The sequence below is a fragment of the Excalfactoria chinensis genome, chromosome Z (assembly GCF_039878825.1).
Source record: "Excalfactoria chinensis isolate bCotChi1 chromosome Z, bCotChi1.hap2, whole genome shotgun sequence".
Classification (NCBI taxonomy): Eukaryota; Metazoa; Chordata; class Aves; order Galliformes; family Phasianidae; genus Excalfactoria; species Excalfactoria chinensis.
The window spans coordinates 2,686,305-2,713,737 of NC_092857.1; the positions used below are offsets into that span (position 1 = coordinate 2,686,305).

The window sequence follows — 27,433 nt, forward strand, 5'->3', positions numbered from 1 at the left end:
TTTGTAAATAGAGTTGAAAGAGGGTTAAGCACTCTCTTTGTTACCTCAAAAATGACACAGATGCTTCTATGTGAGTGTGTGTTTCCCATCCATCCCAGATAACCACATTCACAATGTACACACCTTGGATTTGTAACTGCAGCTCCCTACACTCCCTGGACTCCTGTCAGTATCTAAAGGAAAGCTACAGGAAATAAATGGACAGACACTTTAGCAGGGTCTTTGGTAACAGGACAAGTGGAAATAGTTTCAAATTAAACAAGGGTAGATTTTGGTTAGATAAAAGGAAAAAGTCTTTTACGGTGAGGGTGGTGAAACACTGGCACAGGTTGTTTTGAGACGTGGTGGATGCCCCATCCCTGGAGACTTTCAAGGAGAGGCTGAATCATGTTCTGGGCAACCTGAATTAGCTGTGCATGTCCCTGTGCATTGCAAGGGAGTTGGACTAGATGGCCTTGAAAGGTCCCTTCCAACTCTAAGGATTTTATGATTCTATGGCTCTATCACTCTGTGACTCAGGGTCAGTTTCTGGGTAGAAATTTCTACCAAAATGGGGTTATTAGTGATAGGAAATGTTGCAATGTCATCTAAAGGCTTGATAGAATACAAGGTCTGAGAATATTAGGGATAAGCTGTAAGCTGATATTCATCTGGCGTTGGTAAACTTGAATGTATTTTAATCTCCTGTTCCAATACTTTACTCCTTCATTTTCAAATGCTTGTCCTGGCTTCGGTGCTCTAACCATCTGAATACACTGAAGAAGGATGTTCACTGGAAAGATCTCATAACAAAAAGACTATTCCTGGCCCTCTTACCATCACATCATAATCCGTCCCCTAATAAGGCTTGAGATCTCATCTGATCAAAAGGTCATAAGATGCTGATGCTAAGAATCACTCTGTCTCTGCTCAGCCGAAGGCATTTTTACTTCATACAGCAGTCAGGGAAATGCAATAGCAAAGCCTTCAAATCTGTTTGTATAATAGATGAAGTCTTTTCTATGTAGCATTTATCTTCCTTCAGGGAGTGACACCTGATAAATAAATCTTGAGTTGCCAGTGAATTTAAATAAAATAAAGGCAAATCATATTCTTGCAGGCTGTAAATGCATAGCTGCAGACAGCACAAGTTCCCACTGCCCCACCATTTCCTCCTCTACAAAAGCCATATAGCAATGACTGTTATCAATTTCTGCCAAAATCAAGGGAATCCAAATCTTTAAAAACACGAAGAAGAACATAGTGATAGCATAGGAGGGAATTAAAAATACATCACTCATTTAGACTAATGAAAGGGTATAAACTGACATATTGCTTTTTAAAGTTAGCAAAAAGCAAAAGCCAAAGAGAGGGGCTATTAACATATCAATAAGAGCAATGGAGTGAAAATGAGGGCATGTATAGTAAATGGTGGGATGCCTTTCTCCCTGGAAAAAAAAAAAACAAAAAACAACAAAACACTAGGGCAGGAAATTTTCTATATATCCTATAATGAATGTAAAATCAAATGACACCCCTTTAACCATCACCACGATGGCCAGCCAGACACCACTGCACTTCTGTGTGCAGGTGGCTTCTGCTCCATCAGTCCCATATTGCTCCTGTCCCTGGGTGGCAAGCAGTGCCCATGACTGCCTACCACACAGAGCCCTCATCTAGCAGATCTACAGAGTTAATTTGTGAGAGCATCACAACCGGAAAAACACCGCCTTGTGTCTCCTACACATCTGAGCAGTGGTCACAACTGCATTAAGAACAACTGCATTTAACAAACTCTATCCTATCCCTGCTCTCCAAGGAGCACAGCTATGCACTGCAATGGAGAGACATTGCCTTTTACTGCATCTGGCAGTCATTTTGCTCCTCTCTGTGCTTTCAAAGCTGTGAGACATCAAAGATTAGTTAAAAAATCATGACTATTTCTCCCTAAGAAGAAATACTGGTGATAGGCTTCAGGAAAAAAAAAATCCTCCTAAATGCAAGTGATAAGTGTAGACTGTGTGAAGGCTGGCAGGTCTGATTATAATTATCACTGCAAGGGAACCAGCACTAACCTCCCTTCTGGAAGGCAATGACAATTCCTGGAAGGGAACATGCGAGTGTATTATCATAAACAAAATCACTGCATGTGGAACTGACGTGCACTGAGAAATGAAATAAGACCTTGATTTGGAAGAAGAAAAAAGAAAAGCTCAAAACAAGTACGATAACAACAACAACAAAAACCCACACACATATTGAGAACTCGTTCATGTTTGCTTCTGTAGAAGACGTTATCCAGACTCTAAACTTTTACTCACTTGAGGATGATACCTGGGGTGGAGTCATGCATTAAAAAGGTGTTTGGAAAGAAAGGATCTCTCCTGAAACCATATTTTAAATAAGTGCTATGCAAAATAACATGGACATAATGTCCCAGAAAGCACGTTGGTCCATACTGAGCTAAATAACCAGAACTAAGTCAAAACTCAAACCTCAAACCAACCACTCCGCTTCCTCATGTCCTAGAAGGCAGAAATCCAAACAGAACCAACACAGAGGTCTTTAAATTGAACCCATACTTTGGCTGAAATGCAATAATGTTAGCTTTTCATCAGGTTTCCAGGAGTCCTAGGTATGATAAGTAGTATACTTTCACGATCATTCTTTCCTATCCTTCATTGTGCTTTCTCTGACGGCATGACATTTTTCATAGGCTGTGGATTGCTTTGCTATTTCTCATTTTATTTCCATTGGAAACTTAGAAATATAAAAACTCGGTCAGTTTGGAGTAGGTGTAGAAGGACAGCAGATTTTTCTTTCTGAACAAAGAGAAATAGACATTATCTTCTTAATAGTGGGCTATAACTGCAAGGAAGATGAAGAGGAGGGCCTCAGAGTCAAAGGCAGTTCGAGGAGTTCCATTCTCATTATATCTCAATGGAGTGAAGCAAATAAATTACACAAAGAGACATATGGAAGCTCACTACGCAAATGGCCTATTTAAGGCTCTTACTTCCTAATTAGGTCCCAGTGTCAGGAGGTTGGTAACAATTATTCACATGTAGATCATTTGGATACAATACAAACTATTATAAAACCCAAACCATCATAATGATATGCATTAAAAAGAAGTCCTTTCTGACTTGATCTTTTAGACTTTTTCACTTAGCATTTGCAATGTCGGTTTCTGTGCTATAATGAGTTTAGAAGGCAAAAAATCTTCACAGACATAATTCCTTGGTCTTACCTTATTCACAGACTTTGTCACCGGACTCTGCACGGGGAATCCACACTCTCTTCCCAAATTCTTCATCTGGTTCTGTGGTGTTTTGCAGAGCAAAGAGAAAAGAGAAAATATTAGTTGTAGACACAAAAGTGCTGAAAATGACCACAAATATCTGAATTTTCACTCTTTTCCAATTCATTACATACTTCTTTGTGCGCATCACCCAGGACTCTTTGAACTGGGGTTTACCCCCACTTGCCTCAGCCCCCACTAGTTTTAGTAGGTCCTCCAAGCTTCTCCTTGAATCATACGGAGGAATAAGTTTCTCCTCCATGCAGCTCAGGTGAAAGTGGGCAATGTGGTGCCATCACGACTTTGCTCATTGGCCATTAGGCACATCTCAAACTGCGATGACTAGAATGAGAGCCACTGATTCCTATGACAACATACACTGCTAAAGCTTGGGAAGAGCAGGAAAGGTCTCCCATGGTGCCAACTGATTTGCTTTGTCTAAGACTTATAGCAGAGGGCTAAAGTCAAAGATTACACTTTTCAAAAACATTTAAAGTAGGATAAGTTGTTTTAATTCAATATCATTCCTGTAGCATGCCTTGTATTTCTGTATTTCAGGTACAAAAATTCCTCTCCTCCCCTCCCACCTCGTCTCCTCTCTTTGTCCACCTCTTGAGCCCTTCCCACAAAAGGTGAAATATTTCACATTTTCACCTGTGGTAATACATATCAGAGAGTATTTTCTTTGCTTTGCTTGTCACTGATTTTGCCTGTGGCATCTTTTTAAGCAACAGCCTGTGCAAAGATAATAGGTGGCACAATTCTCTGTAACTGGAATCAGCAACAAATCAGCCATCTGCCACTCCAGGGGTCTGAGATTAACCTAGCTACTGGACTGTGACTGCAAAGCATTTGCACATTTAGATTACAGAAGTGTGAGGCTACTGGTCCAAAATAAATAAGTAAATAAATAAATAAATAAAATGCTGGGAGTGGGGAAGGTGTTGGGAGAAGGGGTGAAAGAAAGCATTGGAAGAGACCTCTGGATTAACCCTTCCACATGCAAGTCATCTCATAACAATTCCAAGCAAGCAAGGTTTTACTGTAAGATATTAAAAAGAAGTGTTTGAAGTAAAGAACTTGAGATTCGTGAGATATTATGCTTCAAGGAAATGCATACCAGAGAAATTAATAGTACAGGCAGAAAGACAGAAAGACACTCAGCTGCATTGTCACTGCTTCACAGAGTCTACTGGGAGGTTATGATCAGATGGCTTACCTGGACTACTAGAAAAGTACAAGAGAAATGTCTTTGTCCCAGAATGGGCATCCTTACACAAGCACTCATACTCCAGAGCATTGTCAAGATATTGAGGAAATAGAAGAGATCAGTGTTCTGCAGTATAAAGCTTTAGGAAGATCCCTTCATTTGTCTGTTCTCAGTCTGTCTTCCAAAATATGATACAACACAATGCTGCACTGCACACATGAATACTGTTGGAACGCATTAAATTTTTGTCCATGTATTTGGTATCTAGTCTATAGATCTGTTCACCAATTGTTACTTGGAAAGCAAAATACTAGGAGGTTTAATTCAGAAGGAAAAACAAGTTGGCTGGACATCCCAAAGCATGAATCATAGAATCACAACATTGGAAAGGACCAACAAGATTGTCTAGTCCAACCATGTTCCCATCAGCAGTGCTACCACAAGCACTAAACCACATCTCGTAGCTCCTTACCCAGATGCCTCTTGAACACCACCAGGGATGGCGACTCCACCAACTCCCCAGGCAACCATTCCAGTGCCTGACCACTCTCTGAGAGAAAACGTTTTTCCCTATGTCTAATCTAAACCTCCTCTGGTACAGTTTGTGTCCATTTCCTCGGGTCCTGTTTGTTGCCTGGGAGAAGAGACCAAGCCCCTCCACATCACAACCATTACCCTCAGGAAGCTGTACAGTGCAGTGAGGTCTCCCCTGAGCCCCCTCTTCTCCAGACTAAACAATCCCAGCTCCTTCAGGCACTCCTCATAAGACTTGTGCTCCAGACTCCTCACCAGTTTTGCTGCCCTTCTCTGGACAGGTTCCAGGGTCTTGATGTCTTTCTTGTAGTGAGGGGCCCAAAAGTGAACACAGTACTCAAGATGCGGCTTCATCAGTGCTAAGTACAGGGGGATGATTACCTCTCTGCTCCTGCTGGCCACACTGCTTCTAATGCAATCCAGGAGCTGTGCTCTGTGCAGGTGCATGAGTTTTAGGACAGCTGCCAGGGTCTTCTCTGCTCACTTTGATGTGGGCTTTACTCCCCATTTCCAGTGTTTGCTTTTCCAGGTTGGCATCTTGTGGTGAGGGAACTCAGGTTAAAAAGAAGGGGCTGCGCCCAGAGAAAGAGCAGCAGCATCAGCCAAAACCATCAGCAAGGACATCTGGGAAATTCAGGCATATTCTGCATGGTATGTACCTTTGGTGAGGATGGTAGCTTAAATACACAATTCACCTCATTAAGTCTTAAGAGGCAACGGAAAAGCAAACACCAAGCCCATGTGTGCACATGCAAACACATATATTTATGTGTGTACTTTATTCAGTGAGAGCAGGTGGCATCTGGTGGAAAGCACAGTAGCACAGCAATTACACCAAGTTACTTGACCAACTTTCTTGTTGACAAGGGGGAATGGTTTTAAACCAAGGCAGGGGAGATTAGGTTAGATATTAGGGGGAAGTTTTTCACACAGAGCGAGGTGACGCACTGGAACAGGTTGCCCAAGGAGGCTGTGGATGCTCCATCCCTGGAAGCATTCAAGGCCAGGCTGAATGAGGCTCTGGGCAGCCTGATCTGGTGGTTGTCAGGGGTGTTGAAACTAGATGATCATTATGATCCTTTTCAACCTGGCCATTCTGTATCTATTCAGTACGATTTTTTTCCTCACCCACTCCAATGATTCCAAAGATGAGTTCCTCTCTTGTGACAAAGAATAAAAGAGAAAGAAGACCCACATGGTTGGAGGAAAGGGGAGAGAGAATGGTCACTGCAGGCATCCATACAAAGATGGTTCATGTCACACCAGAAATAAGCACATATCCTAGCAGTGTTAATCTATGGCTGTGTTTCTAATGCTCTGAGAGGAAGGACCATTGATCTGCAAGGAGCTGTCAATGGATAAGAGGAGGATGAAGTAAAGTAGCCAAATAACAACCTTTTAGTCACAGTCTATCTATCACATTATTTCCAACAGGCATTGACTGAGCAGAATCAGGTGCTCCAAAACCAGGTTTACATGTTTAGAACCAACATGAGATTTGAATAGTTACATAGTAATGCAGGAATTACAATGAGATAAAGGTCACTGAGATCATCCCACATTTAGGACTACAAACTAGGCCAAGCTAACAACATGCAAGCTTCTGAGACTCAGCAAGCTGACGAGCCTCTGCTTATGCTTTAGGAAGGTTCCTTGAAGCTGATCTGCTAGCTACTGATAAAACAAGATCTGGATCTGTTGTCAGACCCATGGTTGGGGTTTTTTTCTCCCCGGTCTCGAATTATCATCAGGACCACTTGAAACTAGTGATCCAGGCTTCATTATGATCCAGACAGAAATGCATGTATAAATGTGGTAGGGGGAAGATTTTTTGTTTTCAGCTTCCATACTGCATTCTTACAAGAATGTTTCTAGATGCTGGTAAACATTTGAAAATGGTTTAAAATGATGCTGCCTGCATAGTTCTTTTCCCACCCCATGAATGAAGGGAAGAGGGGAACAACACAGGACAAAACCTTCCCCTTCAGAGAAAAACCACAGCAAAACCCCAACCCAACCGATGTGAATCAGTTATGAATTTCTGTAGAGGTTTCAGATCTCTGTTATTCTTATCTCTTTTTGCCCAGGTAGGCTTTGCAGGAAGGGGATTTTACAACAGAAATCCCACACATGCATTAAGCAGGGGCTTGGCTGACCATGTAACTGTGGCACACAGCCTGGAAGTTGCCACATCCCCTCAGCAAATGAGAAGCGCATGGAAGCACTGATGCAGGCAACACTGCACCTTGCAGAGATTTGCGTGTCCTACAAGTAACCTTGCATCATGACACAGAGCAATGAGAGCAGCCTTATGGGTACTGTGAGAGGAGGAGGACAGCAAGGAGGAGGGAAAGGAGTGGCAATGGGGAAACAGTCAGAAAACACCCTGGGAACCAAGTCATCTCCTTATTTCTTCCTAGGAAAAAAAAAAAAAAAAAAAAAGAAAGAAAGAAAGAAAGAAAAGATAAAAATCCTTCTGAACTGCGATTTCAGCAAGCAGGAGGAGATGGGTGTGTTACCTCCTTCTGTTACCTGTTTATAATCCTTTATATGTAAGCTTGGTAACATGCAAAGCCAATTTCTGCCTGGCATTTGCTGTGCCAAGGATAGTGCTGTTGGAGATGCTGGGGGCTGCCTGGCTCCTGCTACCCCATCTCTGGGATGGAACCAGTGCAAAGCCAGGAACAAGAATCCCTAAATATCGCTGCAGATGGGCAAGGAGAGAAGAGGATGGCATTTAATAGGTAAAAGAGGAGGGAGAAGACTCCTGCATCCAGCTTGTGGCCCCGCACCACAGCTATTCTCATTCCTGGCACGTTTCTCCACTCTCGAGAGCAGCCCTGCTTGGAAATATTAGTGCGGCACAGAGCGCCGTTTTCGAGTTGCTGCAGCTCCTTCTTGGCACCGGTTCAGCTTTTTGTCTTTTCTTCTCCTCTGAGCACACAGTGGAGGGAGGAGGAGAGGAAGGACAAAAACAAGGCGCTTCGCTCTGCAGCCGCATTCCTCCCCTGGCACCCCCAGCATCAACCCCACACCCCTGGCCTGCTCCCACCCAACCCCAATCAGCAAATGTAAATCTTCCCACAGCAGCCAGTCTGTAGCTTCCTCCCCCCTCCTGCCATCCCTTTTCATTGCTTTCTCCTTTGTACTCCTCTAAATTTTTCCAGCCAAGCGTTGCAACCTTCCACCCCCTCCTCCTTTCTCCTCCACCCCTCACCCTCCCACCTCCTCCCTATGCATTGGAAAAAAATCGTGCCATGGTTGCCAATATCCTGGCATCTCCTTGTAGCAAAAGATGATGGCAGCTCCCTTGTGCACCCCTAGATCCCCTAGTCCTTCTGTCCTAAAAGTGGGACCTGTGGGGACTCCAGGTGCTTGTGTGTACGCCCATGTGCACATCCTTGAATGTTCTCCATTTGCATCCCTTGATGTAGCTTTAAAAACAAACTTCCTGCAAGCAGGCATTTGGCAACCAAATGCCTCTTCATGCTTGGGCCAGGGAAAAAAAAAACAGAGGTGGAATATTGAGGGAGGGAGGGTGTATTTTTTTAACCAACCCAAACATGGCACAGAGCTCTTCCACCAACTTTGTCCCAGGCTGCTATGCTGTGCTGACGGTTCCAGCCTGGCACCCACTTTCATTTCTTTTTCTCTTCTCTTAAACTTTCTCCTCCCAAATATTTATCCCCACCCCACCCTCCACCCCCCCTCCTTTTTTTTTTTTTTCCTTTTTTTTTTTTTTTCTTTCTCTTTTTTAAATCCCTTTTCCCTTCTTGTATGCCCACAGGAAGGGCTCTTTCCCTCTCCGATCCACAAATCCAAAGCAGCATGTGTGGAAGTAGCAGCAATGGGAGTGAAACATGATGCAACACTCAATGGACCAAGAGGGAGGGGAGGAAAAGCCCCATATGTACACACAACATATGTATGTTCTTCTCTGAGGAAGAAGGAGGGAGGGAGAGATGCCCTGAAAGCAGGCAAAGCAGATGCCAGGATGAGGAAACACCATCTCCCTCTTTGGAAGAGCTTTGTCGGGGGAGCAAAATGCATTTTCCTCATGGGAAAAGAACCAAGAGAGCCAACTTTCAGCCCAACATGACTCCAGTTAAATCAGAGTTTGAAATGAGCATATTCATAGTGGAGTCAAAATGGCATTAAGTGTACATCATCTGGTGCCTGGAGGGAAGAGATATTTTGAGGGTAAATAATAAGAAGTATGTTACTGATGCTGGAGGTGGTCTGGGAGGGATGTGCAGGGAGGAGAGAAGATGCACTGAGGATTTTAGCATGGCAGAAACAATGGCAGGAGCACATTAAAGCAGCAAGCCAGGCTGGAGATCCAGACTAGAGTAGAATCCTGTGAGCAGCCTGTGAGATTATCTGGGGGTTCTGAGGAGTCAAGTTAGGCTCCCTTCTCTGCTGGCACATCAGAAGTGACTCCTGGAAAGTCAGGGCAGAAGGAATGCTGTGGGACAAAGGGACACATGCTGCACCCCAGCCCTGATGCTTCCACTTGCTGAAGCTATGAGTCCTTTGGGAGGACCAGAAAAGCACCTGGTTGGTTCTTACCAACCATGTTCTAGTCACCCCGGGTAACAGTAGAGCAAGCGACTGAAAAGCTGGGTCACAGAGACAGACCACAAGACAGACAGACAGCATGCTCAGGGTGGTACAGACAAAACAGCAGTGTCCTGAGCAGCTGCCTAATATGTATCTTGGCAAAATCTCGCCTGGCTGTGGATGAAGCAGAAATTGCATGCTGGAATCGTAAAGACATCAGTTGGTCTGACTTTTTCTTCCCTGGCCTGCGTGCTGAATGCAGCAGGAAAGCAATGGGCTGGTGGCACAGAGTATCTGCCAGGAGCCACTCGGAAGAGTTGATCCTTCAACTGATACCAGCTGCTGAGTATGGAGCAGTCAATGGGCAAACACTGAAGTGGGCTGAAAATAAGCAAATGCCCTGCAATGGCTGTGGTCATTAAGAGGCACGGGTAGGTGCACAACTAAAACCCTGTGCTCATACCTTTAGGTGCAACACCACCACTGGAACATATCCACTGTTCAGGGTCCTTCAGTGGAGCTTTCTGCAAGCCAGCACAGCATAGCTGGCCCTTGCTGGGCTGGATGGAGCAACATCCAGGTAGGACTCCAAATATCCTCCTATGAGATGTGGCTTCGCTATTTGAAACTGCGCAAGGATACTGCTCAACACTGGCATTGGCTCATCCTAATATCCACTTCCAAACAGAGCCATCACCAACCTGTATCTTCTCTCCTAGCCATTTTACCTTCTGATTTTCTCTTTACTGTTCCACAGACTTAGGGCAGGTTTCCACCTTTTCCTCCAGTCTTGAGGGCCTGGTTGCATCTGGCGAAGTGGATGAGTCCCTCATGTGTGTCAGCAGCTTAAGAAGACTCTGAAGACACCATAGAGAAACATCCCTGCCTGGGGATATCTGTATTTCATTGAACGGGCTCACAAACAAAAGCACTTTCAGATGCTTTGAGTGGAAAGGATCTATAAATAAAAGATATTACAGGCTAACAAGTTCTCAGTTGTAAACTGAAGTGGGAAAGAATATTTTAGCATCCGCTTTCTAGGCACATTAACTATTGGCAGATATGATCATTCGGGTCCTCAGAGCTGAAAACTTCACAAAGCATGCAGCATGTTGGGTCCACACATTCCACCTCCAGCTTCAGTGGCTCTAAAATCTACTCTGATCTATGATATGCTCCCCATGCGCAGATAGCATCCAAATACAGCGTCAGTTTAGGGGTTATGACAGTAAACAGAGACTACATGGTGAGCTTTTCCAGGAAAACTGGGGTCCACTGCTGCAGTAAGCTCACAGTAGATGTTCCCTGAGATTGTTATTAACTGACTTCTGATGCTTTCCTTCCCAGAGTGAGCAAGCACTTTGTATCAATCTGGCTTGCTTTAGTGCAGTGACCCAGCACTGTGCTCTGCAGCTGAAAGTTCATGTCCCAGCTGTGGGGCTAAACTCTTGCTGACACTGTGCTGATTTCTTTGCCTCTGTCACCCACGCTACCAACAAGGATTTTGTGTGTGTGTTGGGGGGGTAAGGGGGAGGGAGATGTAGTTTTTTTTCAGAGACAGAGAGAAAAACACTCTGTGAAACAGAGAGAAGATGCAGCAAAGCAGAAGAACGAGGACAAAGTGATGGCAATATGTGTACTGTTAGGCTGAAAGCAGGAAATCCTTTGGACAGCATGGGGCAGTTCATTGCTTTCTTCTTTTTCTTTCTTCTGCCAGGGAGAAGATCTTGGTGGAGAGGCAATTAAAATGTTACGAGCAAAGAAAACCATGCTCTTTTAGGATGCCTTGAAGAATGCTTGTTTGTGCACATTCACAGGGAGAGACGTGCATGGGAGAAATCACTGTTTAGCGATGGGTGAGCTACTAAAGATTTGGTAGTTTATTTTGGATGGGGATCCACAAGCAGATGGTTATCTAAAGCCCTCAGTCTTCAGAGCAGGGCTGGAAATGTCTTAAGAACAATCCCTTGTTGTATGATTTCCAGTATCTCTCAGAGCAGTCGCTTATGCCAAAAATACCATGAAAACAGCTTTTTTTTTTTTTCCTTCTTCTGTGCAGTGTTTTGGCTCTTCTGCATCTAGTTCCAAGCAAAACCTAAAACCACAAAGTCTTTGACTTTAAGGTTGGACTGTGCTTATTTAATTTCAAGCCATCCTGGTTCTCATGACTGCACACATACAAGGGAAATAAGGAAAAATGATCCTGTGATTCTATGGAAACCTTTAAAAGAAAAGACTCCCTGAAAACTGACAGGATAAACAAACAAACAAACAAACCTGTCTTCCCTAAGAGTACTACAAGTCTTGATTTCTCTGGTCTTAAGTAAAATGCTTATCTGTCTAGTCTTGCTATAGATGGCATGCAAGATCACAGCATTCCCAATTCAAATGAGCCTGTTAGCCTTGGGTTATTATTAGTCAGTAAATACTATTGAATCAATAAACAAAATGAGGACTTTGAAGAGACCCTTGTTTCCACAACCAATCTTGAAACTCATCAGATCTGCAATAGACATAATTTGACAGAAGGAGGAAAAAAAAACAGTCTGAACATGATATAGGGCTCTCCAGTTTTCTTAAATCAGAGTATAATTGAGGTAAAATAGCCTGGGGATGGTGTTGTTGGGATGAAAGCTGTATGCTTTACTTTAGTCCTCAGGACAAAAAGTGTTGCTTCAAGGCTGGTTTTAATCTTTGGCAGAATGTACATGAGGATGTCTCAAGTAACATTACTCAGTATGTAAGGCAGATCAGAATCAGGTCAGTGTGTAATGGAGAAAGTTGCCAGCTACCCCAAGTCCCTGGAGTATTCATCCCAAAAGGAATCTGAGCAAATCCATTCACTAGTTGTATAGTAAAGAATGAATGTTTCGTCTATTGAAGACCAGGTGATGCTGCTCCTTCATGGCTTCCTGTAGTCTTTTTCTACCTTTCTTATTATTTAATGACTCAAGCCTCAGTCTCCAGCTTATCCAAGTGGTTTGAAGATCAAGACTCAGATCTCTCTTTAGATGGCAGCAATGAGGGTAACTCAATCCATTCTACCCCATCAGCAGAAATAATACACAAAGATAACACTTTATACTATGCAGACCTCCAAAACAAGAGCTTAGCCCTCCATTCAACACAGCACGTTCATTTCAAGTAGTTTTCCACTGCACTTGGTATCATTTCTTTTGGTTAACCAAGATAGATACAGAAGGCCCAGGTCCCCATTTGTGCGAACTGGGGGGTAGTTCCATTCCACACCAGATGCTGGTCTGTCTTCTGCTTCTTAGTTTAGATGGAGGGAGGAAGGGAAGAGTTTAACTTTTGGCTTGAAGGAAAGAAAGTAAAATTTCAGGAGCCTTTCAAGTGCTGAGAAATCTGGCCCTGAGCTTTTCTGAAAAAGTGACCCAATCTATCTAGCCATTATACCTTTCTCAGCTGATGACTAACACACGGATTGATATTCCCTTGTAGGAAACATTGGCAAAGGACCGGGGTTCCCATTCACTTGTGCTGTTTACTGCTCCCCAGAGAGCCCAGGCTTCGGTGCCGATTAAGCAGACTGCTCTGCAGGTGTATGTTTTGCACGCCAAAATGGGTTGTAAATCAGAGCAGAGGAAGAAAGGGCTGTAATAGCACTTGTTTGTAGAAGCGACCATTGGAAAAGGATGTTGACCATGTTCATTTTACAGGTCTGATCTCCTAAACCTGCTCTTGCTCACACTGGACAAGAAGGATTGAGTCCCTGCTCAGAAATCTAAGAAGCACAGCAATAATTTGCCGGAGATTACACATGGGGTGAATTTGTCCCTGATCTCCATTATTGGTTTTCAAAAACAGAAATTCTCATACCCTTTCGGACAGATGGTTGGTCCCATTATTTCTTATGTTAGATTTCCCATTGAGGCTGAAAGCAAATCCATGTTCAAGCTGAAAGTAAACAACCTGCAAATTCAAAAGGCATTAACTCTAACTGCCAAAGCTTTTGCTACGTATGCCACAGATGTCAAATAGACAGTTTCCCACAGCACTGAGCCTAGACACATAGCTAAGCTACACAGCAAAACCTTCCACACAGCATCCTATCCTGTGCAAAACTTGCTCTCCTCTGGCATTCTAGGGCCAGAGCCTCAGCTGGAGTGAATTAATATCTTTGTCCTGATTTGAATAGAGCTATGTCAATTTATACCAGATGGGGGTTTCATCCTTTGCAGAATGAGTGGGAAATAGCTACCCAGTACCTATGTATATATATATATAAACAGCATGAATTGAGTAAAAAACTAAATGGGGATGTATTTTAGAGCACTGTGTAAAACTCTCCCTTTACATGTCCATGATTAATTTCTAAAGAAAGCTATCACAGAGACTGATCCTAAAAAGCTGGGTTTTATGGAAAAAATGATGGAAATAACAAATTATAGAAATACAAATGATGTCAGTTATGACACTTAATTTGATTCCTGATACCTTCCAAAATGCCAACAAAAAGTTCACCATCAACCCAAACATGACATCACAATGTAGGAAATCCAGAAGATGATAAGAACTCAATAAACCAGTTTCCCAGAGCTCTTTACAGTGGTCACCAGTGACAGAACAAAGGGTAATGGCACAAACTTGGAATGTAGGAAAGTATGTATGAACACCTTTACTTTGAAGGTGACAGAGCACTAGTACAGGTGGCCGGGAGGTGGTGGAGTCTCCTTCTATGGAGGTATTATAAGACTGTCTGGATGCTTTACTGTAACCTATCACAGGTAACTTGCTTTGCCAAGGGGATGGTACTAGGGGATCTCCAGGAGTCCCTTTCAGCTCTTATAGTTCTGTAATTCTGCGAATGAAGAGGACAAACTCATGAAACCACATCATATAAGTAAACAAACAAGCAAAGATACTCATTGGAAGTGCTCTGAACATTAGTTCATCAGTAGCATGTTGTGCTCCTCTGCTGTAAAAGTGCACAAGGCCATTTTTCTGTATATTTTATTGTAAATCCCTCTGAAGTCCAATTCTGCAAATCAGAACTCTTTCTATTTAAATCAACAGAATAAATTCAGAAAAGATATCCCAAATTAAAACTATAATATATTCTTTGTTTTAAGAGGTCTGACTCTCAGACCCAGATGCATCTTGATTTATGCTAAAATAAACTGGAGATCAAATAACAGACCAATTAAAATGACTCGTGATGTTTAAGATGGTGGTAGTGGGAAATCAAACCACTAAATGATTTAACTTAAAGCCACTAGGCTTATGTGGCTCATCGGTAATTTTACCTCCTCTTTCCAACAACTATTCTTATTTTCCCTTCACTATTCAGTGTAAGCAGGCAATTAGCAACACTTTGTCTCTTTATAGAGTCTTCCATCTGAGGATCTAGAAACACTAGGTAAACATTAATGAATTAAGCTTCTTAAAACTCCCTGTGAGACAGATACTGCTATCTCCTTTGCACAGACTGGAGAAGAGGTGAAGCTTTGCCAGGGGTTGGAATGGGCAGAGTCAGAGCTGGGAGCAGGCTCTGGATCCTCAACCTTAGGCTTCCCTATGCCTTCAGCTCAAATATGCAAGGCTTTCATTGGATGTGGAGAATTATCTCGCAAATTTCAGATGATGATAATTATCACTTGGGACTGCCCACATGCCCTGATTTCTGACAGGCTGGAAACATTGCAGGGTTGAGGTTCTCTCCATTCAGAGAACTTAGGTCCCACTTGCTCATTGTTCAGCAGAAACAGTTGTCCATCCTGATCAGATATAATCACCCATGAATAGCATGAATAGGATCCTTTGATACCATAAGCAGGAGAGAAAATTAAGAATGGGGTGTTGTTTTTTTTTTTTTTAATAGTATTACAAACCTTGACAAAATAACACAACGGTCTAAGAGAGCTCCTTTGCTTTTAATCGTGTATTTAAATGCCCTCATCTTTTTCTTATGTAGACGAAAGGCAAAACATTCAGTCCTGCCTACAAGTCACGATGATAGGAAGAACTTTAAAATGTTTTAAAGAAAACCTGAAGGTTTTGCTCCCAACATTGTGAAATGCTCAGATCCCATGCAAGTCTTAGGACAAGGTAGGCATCCACCAGACAAATTGTTATTTTTTTATTATATTATTTTTAGAACAGTCCAGTTGATTTAAGAGCAGCTAATGTCTGTTGCCTATTTGAAGTATATTTCCACATAGCCCTTCTCCAACTGCATGGAAATCAGACAATTTCCATGATGATTCTTCTGTCTAAAAATACACATCTCCCCCTCTCTTCAATTTATCACTGAGCCAGTCAGCCTGTTTATTGTTGAAGTTTTGCTCATTTAATAGTGCACTTAGGAAAGCTTAATACAAACATTGACCAATTCATTGCTGTCACAAAAAGAAAAGCCTTAGAAATCATCCATCTAAGCAGGAGTCAAGAGTAAGAGTCTCTTAGTTAGAGATCAGTCAATAAGAAACAATGTTGTGAAAGCTACTCTAGGCACACCAGATGCAGAGGAGGGGGAAAAAATAATAAAATAATAATAATAATAATACCCCATAAAGACAAAAAATGATGAGAATAGCAAGTAAACTACTTTTTTTTTTTTTTTTTTTTTTTTCTTTTAAGATTTACTGGTGAATTTAAATCCATTTAAATCCCAGAAATAGGGCGCTGCAAAAGAGACAGGCATCCGACATATTCAGTGCGCTGATTTGTGAACTATTAGCAGACTGCCGTTTGCCTAAAAATATGTGTTTGAAATTCCTTTCTAAAAACTCTTCTTGATCTCTTCCCAATTCATGAGCTGTTAAATGTCTGTACAACACGGTGATGTTTGTCTCCCGAACAGAGGGACATTACAATCCCTAGAATCAGGTTTCCTGTGGGAATATTAAAGGCAGTATTCAGGAATATTCCCCGGTATTCATGGCCTCCACAAACACTCCAGCTCAAAAACATGTTTGCTATAATATTTGCCAAGAGCAAACAAGATGGAATGATGGGAGAAAGTGTACAAAGTCTGACCAGGCTTATGAAAACCCAACAGCTAATGAATACTTGTGGAAAATGTCTTATGGTATTTCCTCAGCTGTGGATGCTAATTAGGAAAGCCTATAAAGCTAAAACTCTTTTGCTTCCTACCTCTTCGTCTGATCCAGAGCTGAAAGGCATTTCCATGGGCCTCCTTATGATGCTTATCCCCTTTACATCTGCTGAATCCAGAAGCAGTTTTTTAAACTTTTGTGTGCATATCAAATGGATGAGGTATGAGTAACTGGACAGAGGCCCAGAAACTCATTTTGCTTAAGCTGCTTGATGGCTAACAGCTTTTCACTGTCTCTGACTAAAAAAAATAAAATAAAATAATGAAAATAAAAAATCTACTATAAATTTGAGTATACATGTAGATTGGAGAGTATATCTCATTGCCCAGAATCAGATCACATAATTACAGAGGGATTGAGATGGAAAGGGACCTCTAGATCCACCTGGTCAAATGCCACTCTACCAGAGCTGGTGAACAGGCCAGATGACTTTGGAGATCTCCAAGGAAGAGATTCCACAGCCTCTCAGGAAACGTGCATCAGAGCTCTATTAGTGCAGTGTCCCATAGCACTGTGGGTCCTCTTTTCAGGACCTGTCAGTGACAGAACAACTGATGCAGTTGATTCAGTCTTTTATGAACAAGCACAGTAGATACTCAAAGAAACACAGCAGGCTCACGGTGCCACAAGACAATGGCTCAAAAGCACACGTCTGGGAAAGGAAGGAGAACTCCCAGCAAATCCAGTGGTCACTGTCAAGTCTATATGTCTGGGTGCTCAAGGGTGGTGGATTATTGATGCTAAGCCAAGACAGAATCACATCATACCTCAAATCCAGATTTTTTTTAATTGACAAAGCCTAAACAATCATTTTAATGTATGGCTTTTTAATGAGACTAAAATGAACTTCCTTGATGAGAAACTCATGTAAGGAAACAGTTTCTTCTTTGCTACAAGCTACAGTTTACAAATTCTGCTTGTAATGACAGAGTTTAATTCAGCAGGGCTACTAGCAAAATCCTATGCCATACTACTGATGTACGACAGACTGGTCTGTGGTCAAGGACAGGATAAATTTGGACGTGGGCTCCTCAAATTGTTATTGGAATGCTAAGGCTCACCACTGTACTTTGTATCTCACCACTGTACCTGTTTTACAGCAGTGCCTGATTCTTCCCATTCACCTGACTAATAGTAATAGCCCCAGTACATTTTCTAAGTACATTTTACTGATGAGTGGTGTCTGTAAGGGGTCAGTACAGGAACAGGTGCTCTTTAATATCTTCATCAATGACATCAACAGTGGAATCAGTGCACCCTCAGCTGTTCACAGATGACTGCAAGCTGTGGGGTGTGTTAGGTACATCTGAGGGATGGGATGCCATCCAGAGAGACCTAGACAGACTTGATCAGTGGGCCCAGGAGAACCTCATGAGGTTCATCACATCTAAGTGCAAGGTCTTGCATGTGGTTTGTAGCAACCCCCTACTATCAATAAAACTGGGGGTTATAAGGATAGAGCATAACTCTGCTGAAAAAAAATCTGGGGGATGGCAAGCTGGACATAAGCCAGAAATGTGCCCCTGCAGCCCAGAAAACTAATGGAATCCTGGGATGCATCCAAACAAGTGTAGCCAGCAGGGTGGGAAGGTGTTGGGAGGGATCTTCCCCCCTGCTCTGTGCTGTGAGACCTCACCTGGAACACTGCATCCAGATGGGGAGTGCTCAGTGCAGGAGCATGGAGCTGTTAGAGCACATCCAGAGAACAGGCCTCTTATGAGGACAGGCTGAGAGCTGGGGATGTGCAGCATGGAGAATAGAAAGCGGCAGGGAGACCTGAGAGTGGCTTACCAGTATCTAAATGGGGCCGTAAGAAAGAAGGGAACTGACTCCTTAGCAGTGTCTGTTGTTGCGGTAGGACGAAGGGAAATGGCTTCACACTGAAAGAATTTAGACTGCACATAAGGAAGAAGCTTTTTACAATAAATGCAGTGAATCACTGGCACAAGTGGCCCAGAGATGTGGTGAATGCCCCGTGCCTGGGGACATTCAAGTTTAGACTGGTTGGGGCTCCAAGCACCCAACCGAGCTGTAGGTGTCCCCATTCATTGCAGGGGATTGAACGGGATGACCTTTAAATGACCCTCCCAATTCAAACAATTCTATGGTTCCATTCTATGAAAAAGATTTTTGCTCTGCTGTGCATGCAGCCAGCTCACCTAATAAGAAGACCGAGTTGTTCTCTTTTCTTTAAGTAAAACCTAGTGCACTGCAAATGGGTTTTTATTTGACCAACTCCACCTATTAAATGAGTTCATCATTCCTAATGCTTCTCTCTCTTGGAAAGTAAGGGAAGGCGATGGACCATCTAGAATTTTCACACGCTGTCCCTTCCAGTCATGCATTGCTAGGGATGATACTGTATAACACATCGCTTACCTGCAAAGACACTGGAGAAGTAATGAAATAAGCAGATACTCCATCAGCAGGCTTTTAAAACATTGGTACTGCAATCGGAGATGCAGTCAGCCATTGCATGCACATACCCTTTATTTACGGAGCTGATAAGGACTCTGTGTCAGGAACAGTCACACAGCCTTTTTACTTGCAAGTCTTACTTTAAAGCTTTACTTTCTGACTTTATTGAAAGATGCTGTCTGAATATTTTGTTCTCAATCAAGCTCCAGATCTGAGAGGGAAAGTGGGGTTAACTTACTGACTCATCTTTTAAAAAACAGACAAATTAATCTAAACTTACGACTGGGGGCTCCTTATAGGGATCCTTATCCTCCTATCACTGACATTGTCTGAAATAGGTGGATCTGTCTCACTGCAGGTTCTTATTTCTCCCTGTCTGCTAGAGAGAAAGATCAGGACAACCAGCTGGGCACCAGGTGGTATGGGCACACATGTCCACACCTCCAGTCACACATTTTCAGCCTCTTATAGTTTTGATTTTGAATACATGTCTTTCATAAATGTTGTTGAGGGCAATTTCGAACCCCTTTTCCCCCAAACCCCATTCTAAACATTAACAGTAGATAAGAAAACAGGAGAAAGACTAGCGTGGATCAAAAGGAAGAATGATGTTAACATTAACATCCGCAGTACAGGAACACTTTGCACCATAAATAAAACAGCGCTGCTCAGCTGCATTAGGAGATAAGTTCTGAAGTTACCAAGTTGCACAGCTGTAGCTCAAGGGAGGATTTCAGTTCATGCTGAACGCTGAGTAGATTCACAGCAAAACAGATGATGGGACACAGAAATCTCTTCTTCCCAACAACGCCAAGCAAACTGCTGCTTGCTGACTGACAGCTCCCCAGCCAGCTTATGTGCATCTAATTACTGAGCCACAACCCAAATCAAAATGCCCCACTGCAGCTGGTGTCTCACTTAATCCATTCATAACACAAGCTAATTAGCATTGATGTTTTTGGGCAAGTTTATTCTAAATGTGGTGAAGTCACAGGCTTTCAGCTTGGTTGCTAGGGCCCACTGAGGATCCTGGGAGAGCCTGTATTTCTGCCCTGAAGGCATATACTGAGCTGCGGATGGAGAGTGGGGTCAGGGGGAGATGCTGCGCTTGGTGGAGATGAACACTGGCCGTAAGCACTGCTGCAAAGCTGCTCCCCCTGCCATTCTTCTCCATAAAGAGCCATTCTTAAGATACTTCATAGATTTCCTCCTGTCTGAATTTATGTATAAAAATTGAGGTAAAAGAGAAAAAAAACCAAAAAACTTGGAAAGTGGGAGAAGTGAAGGAACAATTTGGTACTTTATATTAAAGAGCGGAGCTGAGAAAAGAAGACAGTTACCAGAGCTCTGCATTTCCTTTTCAACCTATGGGATAAAAAGATGATAGCAGGTGCTAATGGGAATTTTGCCCATGGCAGAAAATCAGGATCCTAAATCTTCAGTGCTGGAAATCGCAAAGACCCCTAGCAATGACCTATAATGGCTGCACTTGGAAATTGGTGATATAAGGAATTGTCACTTGGCAGAAAACCTACTTTCCACTCCTTCAGCGCACCACAATTTCATTTTAATTTGTAGCAGGATGCAAGTGTAAATGAACTGACAACAGAGCTATCAGCTATTCTGTTGGTAACACTTGGAGCAATAGTTTCGATTTGACTAGACACAGCTGTCCAGTGCATGTAATGACCTTTAGCCCCGTCCTTGGCAAAATTCAATTCTCTCCATGTCTGACTCTGTCCATGGGGACTCAAGCAGCGGAGCTGCCAGAATAATCAGCACATTGCTTAATGACAGGCACTCCAAGGAGCAACGCGATTGTGCATTGTCAGAAAAGGAGCCTGCAGGTCCGGGGAGGGAGGGAGGGTCTCCTTGATATTCAAAATGAAATAAAGCAGTTGCACAGGGCAGATGTGGCTGTATGCAGCCGCCTGTGCTTGATAAGCATCAGCAATGTGCTCAGCTCCACGTGCATGTATGTAAAAACAAGGTTTGCTTGTGTGTTTTGCCAGCAAACCTCCTCTAAAAATTCAGCTTTCAAAAAAGGGCTGGCTTGCTGCTGCTCTGCATTGTACCACTGCAAAATGCAGTTTGTATTTATGTCACGACGTTCATACATAAATCCAATATGGTGATGCATACGTGGCCATTCAGATGTATACAATCTAAAATGTGTATATCTATGCCTAGAGAGCCATACACCCCACATCTTTAATATACTGACCACTGTAATAAGAAAGACCTTTAGACTGCAACCAACTAAAAACAAGAAACAAAAACCAAACAAATGACAACAACAACAAAACCACCAGGAACTTCCCAGATTTACAGCTATTATTTCTGAAAACCTTTCTGTTTGTCTGGGTATATTTCTGGAAGCACCACCACACGATGAGCATGCAGCAGCCCACACCATGGTTATACCACAGCGAACAACCCAATGCTTCCCCACTTCCAGCAAGCTGAATTGGCAACCTGAGAGCTTTGTTCTTTGTTGTCTTCTGCTGAAAACACAAAAAATGGAAATTACATTGGGTCCAAAAGCACCAGCAGCCTTTGCTGCACTGGGGGACACTGGAGATTTGCAGTGCTTTGGCTCTCAAGACTTGTTGCAACTGCTTCTAGTAGAAGACTGCAAGAGGTTAGCAAGTAGTAACACAGGAGGATGCTATGAGGATGGGTTTTCTCTCACTCTCTCAATTGGGAGTGGATGTGCTATGCTCCACACTGATGCCACAGTACACACGGACCAGGTGCTGGGGATAGAGGAGACAGAGCCAGCCCTCCTCCTTTCCTTATCCCTTGGCCAAGCTTCTACACCTGCCCCATAAGCCCCTGGGGGTTTTTCCATGCAGCCTTTGCTATTTTTGCTTTGGCAGCGATGTGGCCCCGGCTCTGCAGAAGATTCATGTTCAGTTATTATTCTGAGCCACTGCCAGCATTTTCCTGAGAAACATAAGTGAGAAATGGGGAACAGCAATCTTGCACAGCTCATAATTCAGCCAGAACGGAGGGGAGTTTCATGAGAGAAGGGAAAGGCATGTCTTCAGCCTCAGAACTTTTATCCCTGCCAAAATTCAAGGTCTCCTTTTCAAACAATGGGGAAATTACAGCTTCTTTAAAAATAAATAAAATAAAATAAAAATAAAATAAAATAAAATAAAATAAAATAAAATAAAATAAAATAAAATAAAATAAAATAAAATAAAATAAAATAAAATAAAATAAAATAAAATAAAATAAAATAAAATAAAATAAAGGTTATGACAATCTGTGATACTGGAAAACATTAGGAACATGAAAGACTCAGCTTTTCAGAGAAGAAAACAAGGTGGTCTCCAAACCTGTGAAAATGTGGAACATGTTGAATAAGCCACATGTAAGAGCCGATGTTGCTGCCCTGTCATATACTTTGTGCTAACTGCTCCTGCAGTTCATTCAGGAAGAGGACAAATAACACAGACCCTTTGAGTTTCTCTACAAGTAATTTCATCCAGCAGCACTGTCCAGGCACAGCTGCACATAGTTGGCCAAGTTCTCACCACATTGTTTCTTCCTCCAGGTCCCTGTAGGATAGCTCTAATACTATTGCTCCTCTCCCCTTCCACCTTTCCCACTGCACCAGCACTTTTGTAACAACCCCTTCAGTATCCCTCCATGGCCAGGTCCCCCCTTGCAGTTGCCATGTGCTAACAGGCTTTCCATTTTCATTGCCCACATTTGCAGAGCTCTCCCTTCTTGTTTTTCCTTCATTTCCTTCACTCTATTTTCCCTTTGCTATACCTGGAACTTTGGATGGCTCCATTTACCTGCAGAAGCATGAACAGTTAACAGATGTTTGTATTTTTCTCTCTTTCTTTCCCTTTTCTCTACAAATGCCTGGATAATTCAGCTGCCAATAATTTAGGCTGGTTGCACAGTATCAACAGAATAATAGTAGGACCTCTTCAGCTATCTCAGAAGAATATAGCACCTTACTGGGAATTTGTATGAAGCACCATTAGTGTCACACAAGGGCAGGCTCAGCATCGCTTTCCTCTGTGTTTGTCACAGATGTTGTTATTCCTGCTCTGAAGTACTTGCTTCTTTTTACTACATAAAGTCAAGATATTCTTTGTTGAGAGTAAGGTAGAAATAAGGACAATGAAGGCATACATGATACCCTTCCTAATTTCCTGTGGGAAGGCAGCATGCACACACCTCAAAATATATATTTCCTTCCATATGTGCAAAGTTCTAATTTCCTCACTAGATAACTGTGATTTTTTTTAATAATAGTAATTATTATTATTTGCTTTTCAGGTAAAATCAAATAGATAAAACAGAAAATAACCAGAAATTGCAAAAGAACTAAGTGACAAAGGAACATAAATCATACTCTTCATGAACAAACTTCCTTTTTGTGGGCCATTATCAATTCCATTTATGAAGCTTAAAATGTTTTATTTCTGTGGGCTCTACTACAACAAAAGACACGTGGAGCAAACAAAAAGTCCCTCAGCAACTCAGAAAACATATTTTCTACATGCCTGAGAACCAGAACATTAAACTGATCCTTAGATAAATAAGTCCTTCCAGGAATAAGTTGTTGGAACAAACAATGTAGTACACAAACCGGAAGGTATTTGCTATCATGCCAGTATGGATAGGCATTCCCCAAGCTCTCCTGTCAATCTCAGTGGCTTATTCACCCTGTCCCTAGCAAAACCATGTGCAGTTGTACAGAGCATTGTGTGCAAATGAAATGACAACTTAAAATCAAGATCAATGTGAGAATCCAGAAATTGTGCTCAGCAGGCAGGTATTGCTGGCATCCATCAGAGGTAGCAAGAAGGGAAAAGTAATGCTAGTTATCTAAATTAATGAAGAAATACATGGGAAGCACAGCAAGGATGAAACGCAGTTATAGTGAGAGCAGAGAAAGAAGTGCTTCCACGGTGATGTGACAAAGGTATCCGTGCTACTCTCTGACTCCAGGAGGGGTGATCTACCCTCACCCAGCCCCTTCCTTAATCCTTGACTCAGACCCAATGGTAACAGTTAGGATTTAAAGCCACTGTGACAGTCATGCTTCCTGGGGAAAGCAGGGGACAGGAAGAAGCCTCCCTCCATTCCAGCTCTTCTTGTTTGCCAAAAGCCTAGACCTCCAGCTACTGCCTTTCAGGAATGCCTCTCCCATCCTTGAGAGATGGAAACTTACACACATTTGCTCAGAAACAGGGAACGCTGCCAGCAGCCTCGAAACCTGCAGATTCTGATTGCATTAATTTGTTCCGAAGCAGGTTTTCCTCTCGAGCCTGGAGTAGAAGGCAATTAATTAAGACCCATTTTTCCCCCGTCGTATTAAAACAAATTAAATGGCAGTAGTAGGACAAGGCTTTCACTCTCATCTGTATGGGAAGATGAACCTGTTACCTTGCTCAGTAGAGCTTAGGTCATCTCTAAAAGGTGCCCTAAGTGTTAGTGCACAAGACTGAACAGTCCCATTGCCACTGTCCATCCACAGAATCTCAGCTGCAAACCAATGAGAAGAAACATGCTTCCTGCTCAATAACTTCCATTACAGTTAATGAACACCATGCTGGGAATTGACTGAAAACAACATCATGTACAAAAAATCCCCTCCCGAACCAGCAAGTTAAATATCCAAAAGCCAACAGAGCTCTTCCCAGCCCACCCTCCTCCTTCCCAATGAGGGATGGAAGAGAGGAAGGCACACAGTATCCCTTTTGGATGTTACATACTCCTGTTGAAATAAAGCTATGTTGGCACAGTGAGAAGCAGTAACAGCTAAGCAGAGGAGTGCTGAGTAATTTCTGAGAAACTGGAGATCAACTATTCAGTCTATTAATCATGAGCACAAATGCACATCAAATTTGATCTACTCTTTATAGGGGATTAGGAGAGAGAAAAGGGATTGAACATAATCCACTCCTTCCACCACCATTCTACTCTCTATTTTTCATCACTGCTGTTCTATATTTTTTAGCTAGGAATTAAAACAAATGTTTTCCAGCTCCCCATCAGCTTACCTGCTCAGGTCCCTAATCCTGCCTAGGGTGAAGACTAAGGTGATACCAAGGTGATACTTCAACCCAAACCCATTATGTGTTAGCTAGAAAAAAAGGCTCTGTTCTCACAATAGCAAGTTAGCTTCCCTTAACTGAAGGAAATTCTCTGTGAATGCACACTGCTTGCAGACAAAATATCTGGAATGAAAGAACCCCATCCAGAATCAACCCATTGGCCCCAAGCAGAGCCTTTATTTGACAGCACTGCAGATATCATTGCTGCCATTGGGCTGTTTCTTAGGGGAAACAGCCAAGGTGGGGAAATGCTGCTCCTCTGTTTCCACCACGACTTTAAAGCTGTATAGAAAAGTGAAAACAACAACAACAAGAAAAGAATCTCCTTCTAATTGAAAACACAGTACGAGCTTAATGGTCTTTGAAGTGCGTGTGTGTGTTTCGTGGGGGAAGGGGGAGAAATGGATCGCTGTAACCAACAACACCCCAAAGGACTATAAATCAAACAGCATACAGCTGTTGGTATCAAATATAACTTCTTTCGCACTACATCAAAAAGCTTTAATTAACAACTAATTTATTCAAGTGAAAAAAAAAAAAAAAAAAAATTCCCTTGCACCAAATAATTGTATTATAACTTGGGGACTAGACTGTGTATTTTCCCCCTCTCTAAAGCATGACAGGAGAGGAAATTGAGCCTTTAGAGAACAGCTAAGTAGAAAAATGGATCAAAGATTCGGAGGGCTTGTTGATTGGCTTTTCAAGTCAGCAGAGACCGAATCAGCCCATTTAATGAAAAAAGCCACACGGAAAAGTCTGTTTGCTCTAGGACCTACTTTTAATAAAAATGTGGATAAAGATAAATGGCAGCAGCTTGAGCCAGGCACAGTGTGGACAGGTGTTGCACATCCTCTCTGTGTAGGGATGTCAAACCTGTTCCACACTTTGCTTTTGCCAGTCATATCCAGGTCCTGTAAAGCAGGCTGCTGAGCTTTGAGCAGCACGGTGCTAGCTGCAGTGTGGCCAAATTTCTTCAGGGCATCCAATTTCTGACTAAGAAAATGCTTCCTCGGGGCCTATCCACACTTGAATCCAAAAAGTGAAAGGCAGGGCTGCTGTCCCACTGCCCTGCTTCTCTCCTTACTGGTCTTACAACAGCAGAGCCCACTCTGACCACACTCGTGCTTCAGGTTGGAGCAGTGACCAGGGCTCCATGGCACAACCTGGGTCGTGTACTCACTGGCCAGAATTGGAAGGATGATCTTTTTTCTAATTTTTTAAAATTATTATTATTATTATTTACTTTTCTTACTTTTATTATTATTATTATTATTATTTTCTTTCTTTTTTTTTTTTTCTTTTCTTTTCTTTTTTTTTTTTTTTTTTTTTTTTTTTGTTTAAATCATCTCTCCAGAACATTGTGCTAACAATGACTAACTGATCTCTGGTGGGGTAAGGTAAGTGCTATTATCCTGCTCTAATGGCTAATGAAACCAAAGCCAAGTAAGTAGTTTACTGGTTGTCTCATCTTCAGGGCCCCATCATGCATGTTTTACTGTTCCTCTGAGTGCAGTGAAGTTCGCCATTAATGCTGCCATTGATTACAGTGTACAGTCTTCGGGGCAGGGACTGTGATTTTCTTTTCATTTGCTTAATGAAAAGCACGCTGCCTTTTAATTCCTCTGGCTGTGGTTACCTAGGTGTTGGGTGGGAGCCCCGCGCCTGTGCCACGTGCTGCACATAGAACAGCTGCAGCCGATGCTGAAGACCAGGAGCTGTGGCTTCAGTGCTAAGCTGAAGCCTCATTAAGACTATACATACAGCCCAATGAGGTTGTGAGAAAAGGTCACAAAGAATACTTTGGGTTTGATGCTGTGAACATCCAACCAATGGCGTAATGCATAAACATTGTCCAGCTTAAGAGGATGTGGCAAACTGGTAAGCTGATTATTCGAAGCATAAGATTAAACAGCTGGGTACAGAATTCTGCCCATACATATCTGGCATCACACCGTAAGTATGTTTTGAAAGGCAGGCAAGATTTATTTTGACTGATGTTGTGATAGCTTTATCCTTTTAGACTTCAAAGCTAATAATAACGTTCAATGAGTTCACTATAATTTATGAAGAGCACTCCAAAAAGATAAGAAAGTGCTTTAGAAGGGATTTGCTGCAATCTTTTCACTGTATTTGAAGTATACAGGTATATACTAAAATGCTTTTGTTGCAGTGACTTGAAAGGTGACTTTCACAATTGACGTTATTCAAATTTTTAAATCATGAGCTAAAGGTTTTGCACACGTGAAACTGAGAAATATCTGTGTTA

General features: G+C 42.4%; 1 protein-coding gene across 3 annotated transcripts in view; it reads right to left on the minus strand.

The window, feature by feature from the left end:
* The window catches only part of SETBP1 (SET binding protein 1), a 267,984-nt gene that overhangs the window by 141,797 nt on the left and 98,754 nt on the right, over positions 1–27,433 (minus strand). For all 3 annotated transcript variants that reach the window (XM_072359104.1, XM_072359106.1, XM_072359105.1), the window contains exon 4: positions 3,230–3,301. In XM_072359104.1, coding sequence (XP_072215205.1) covers positions 3,230–3,301 — 72 coding nt within the window. The remainder of the gene's footprint in view (positions 1–3,229; positions 3,302–27,433) is intronic.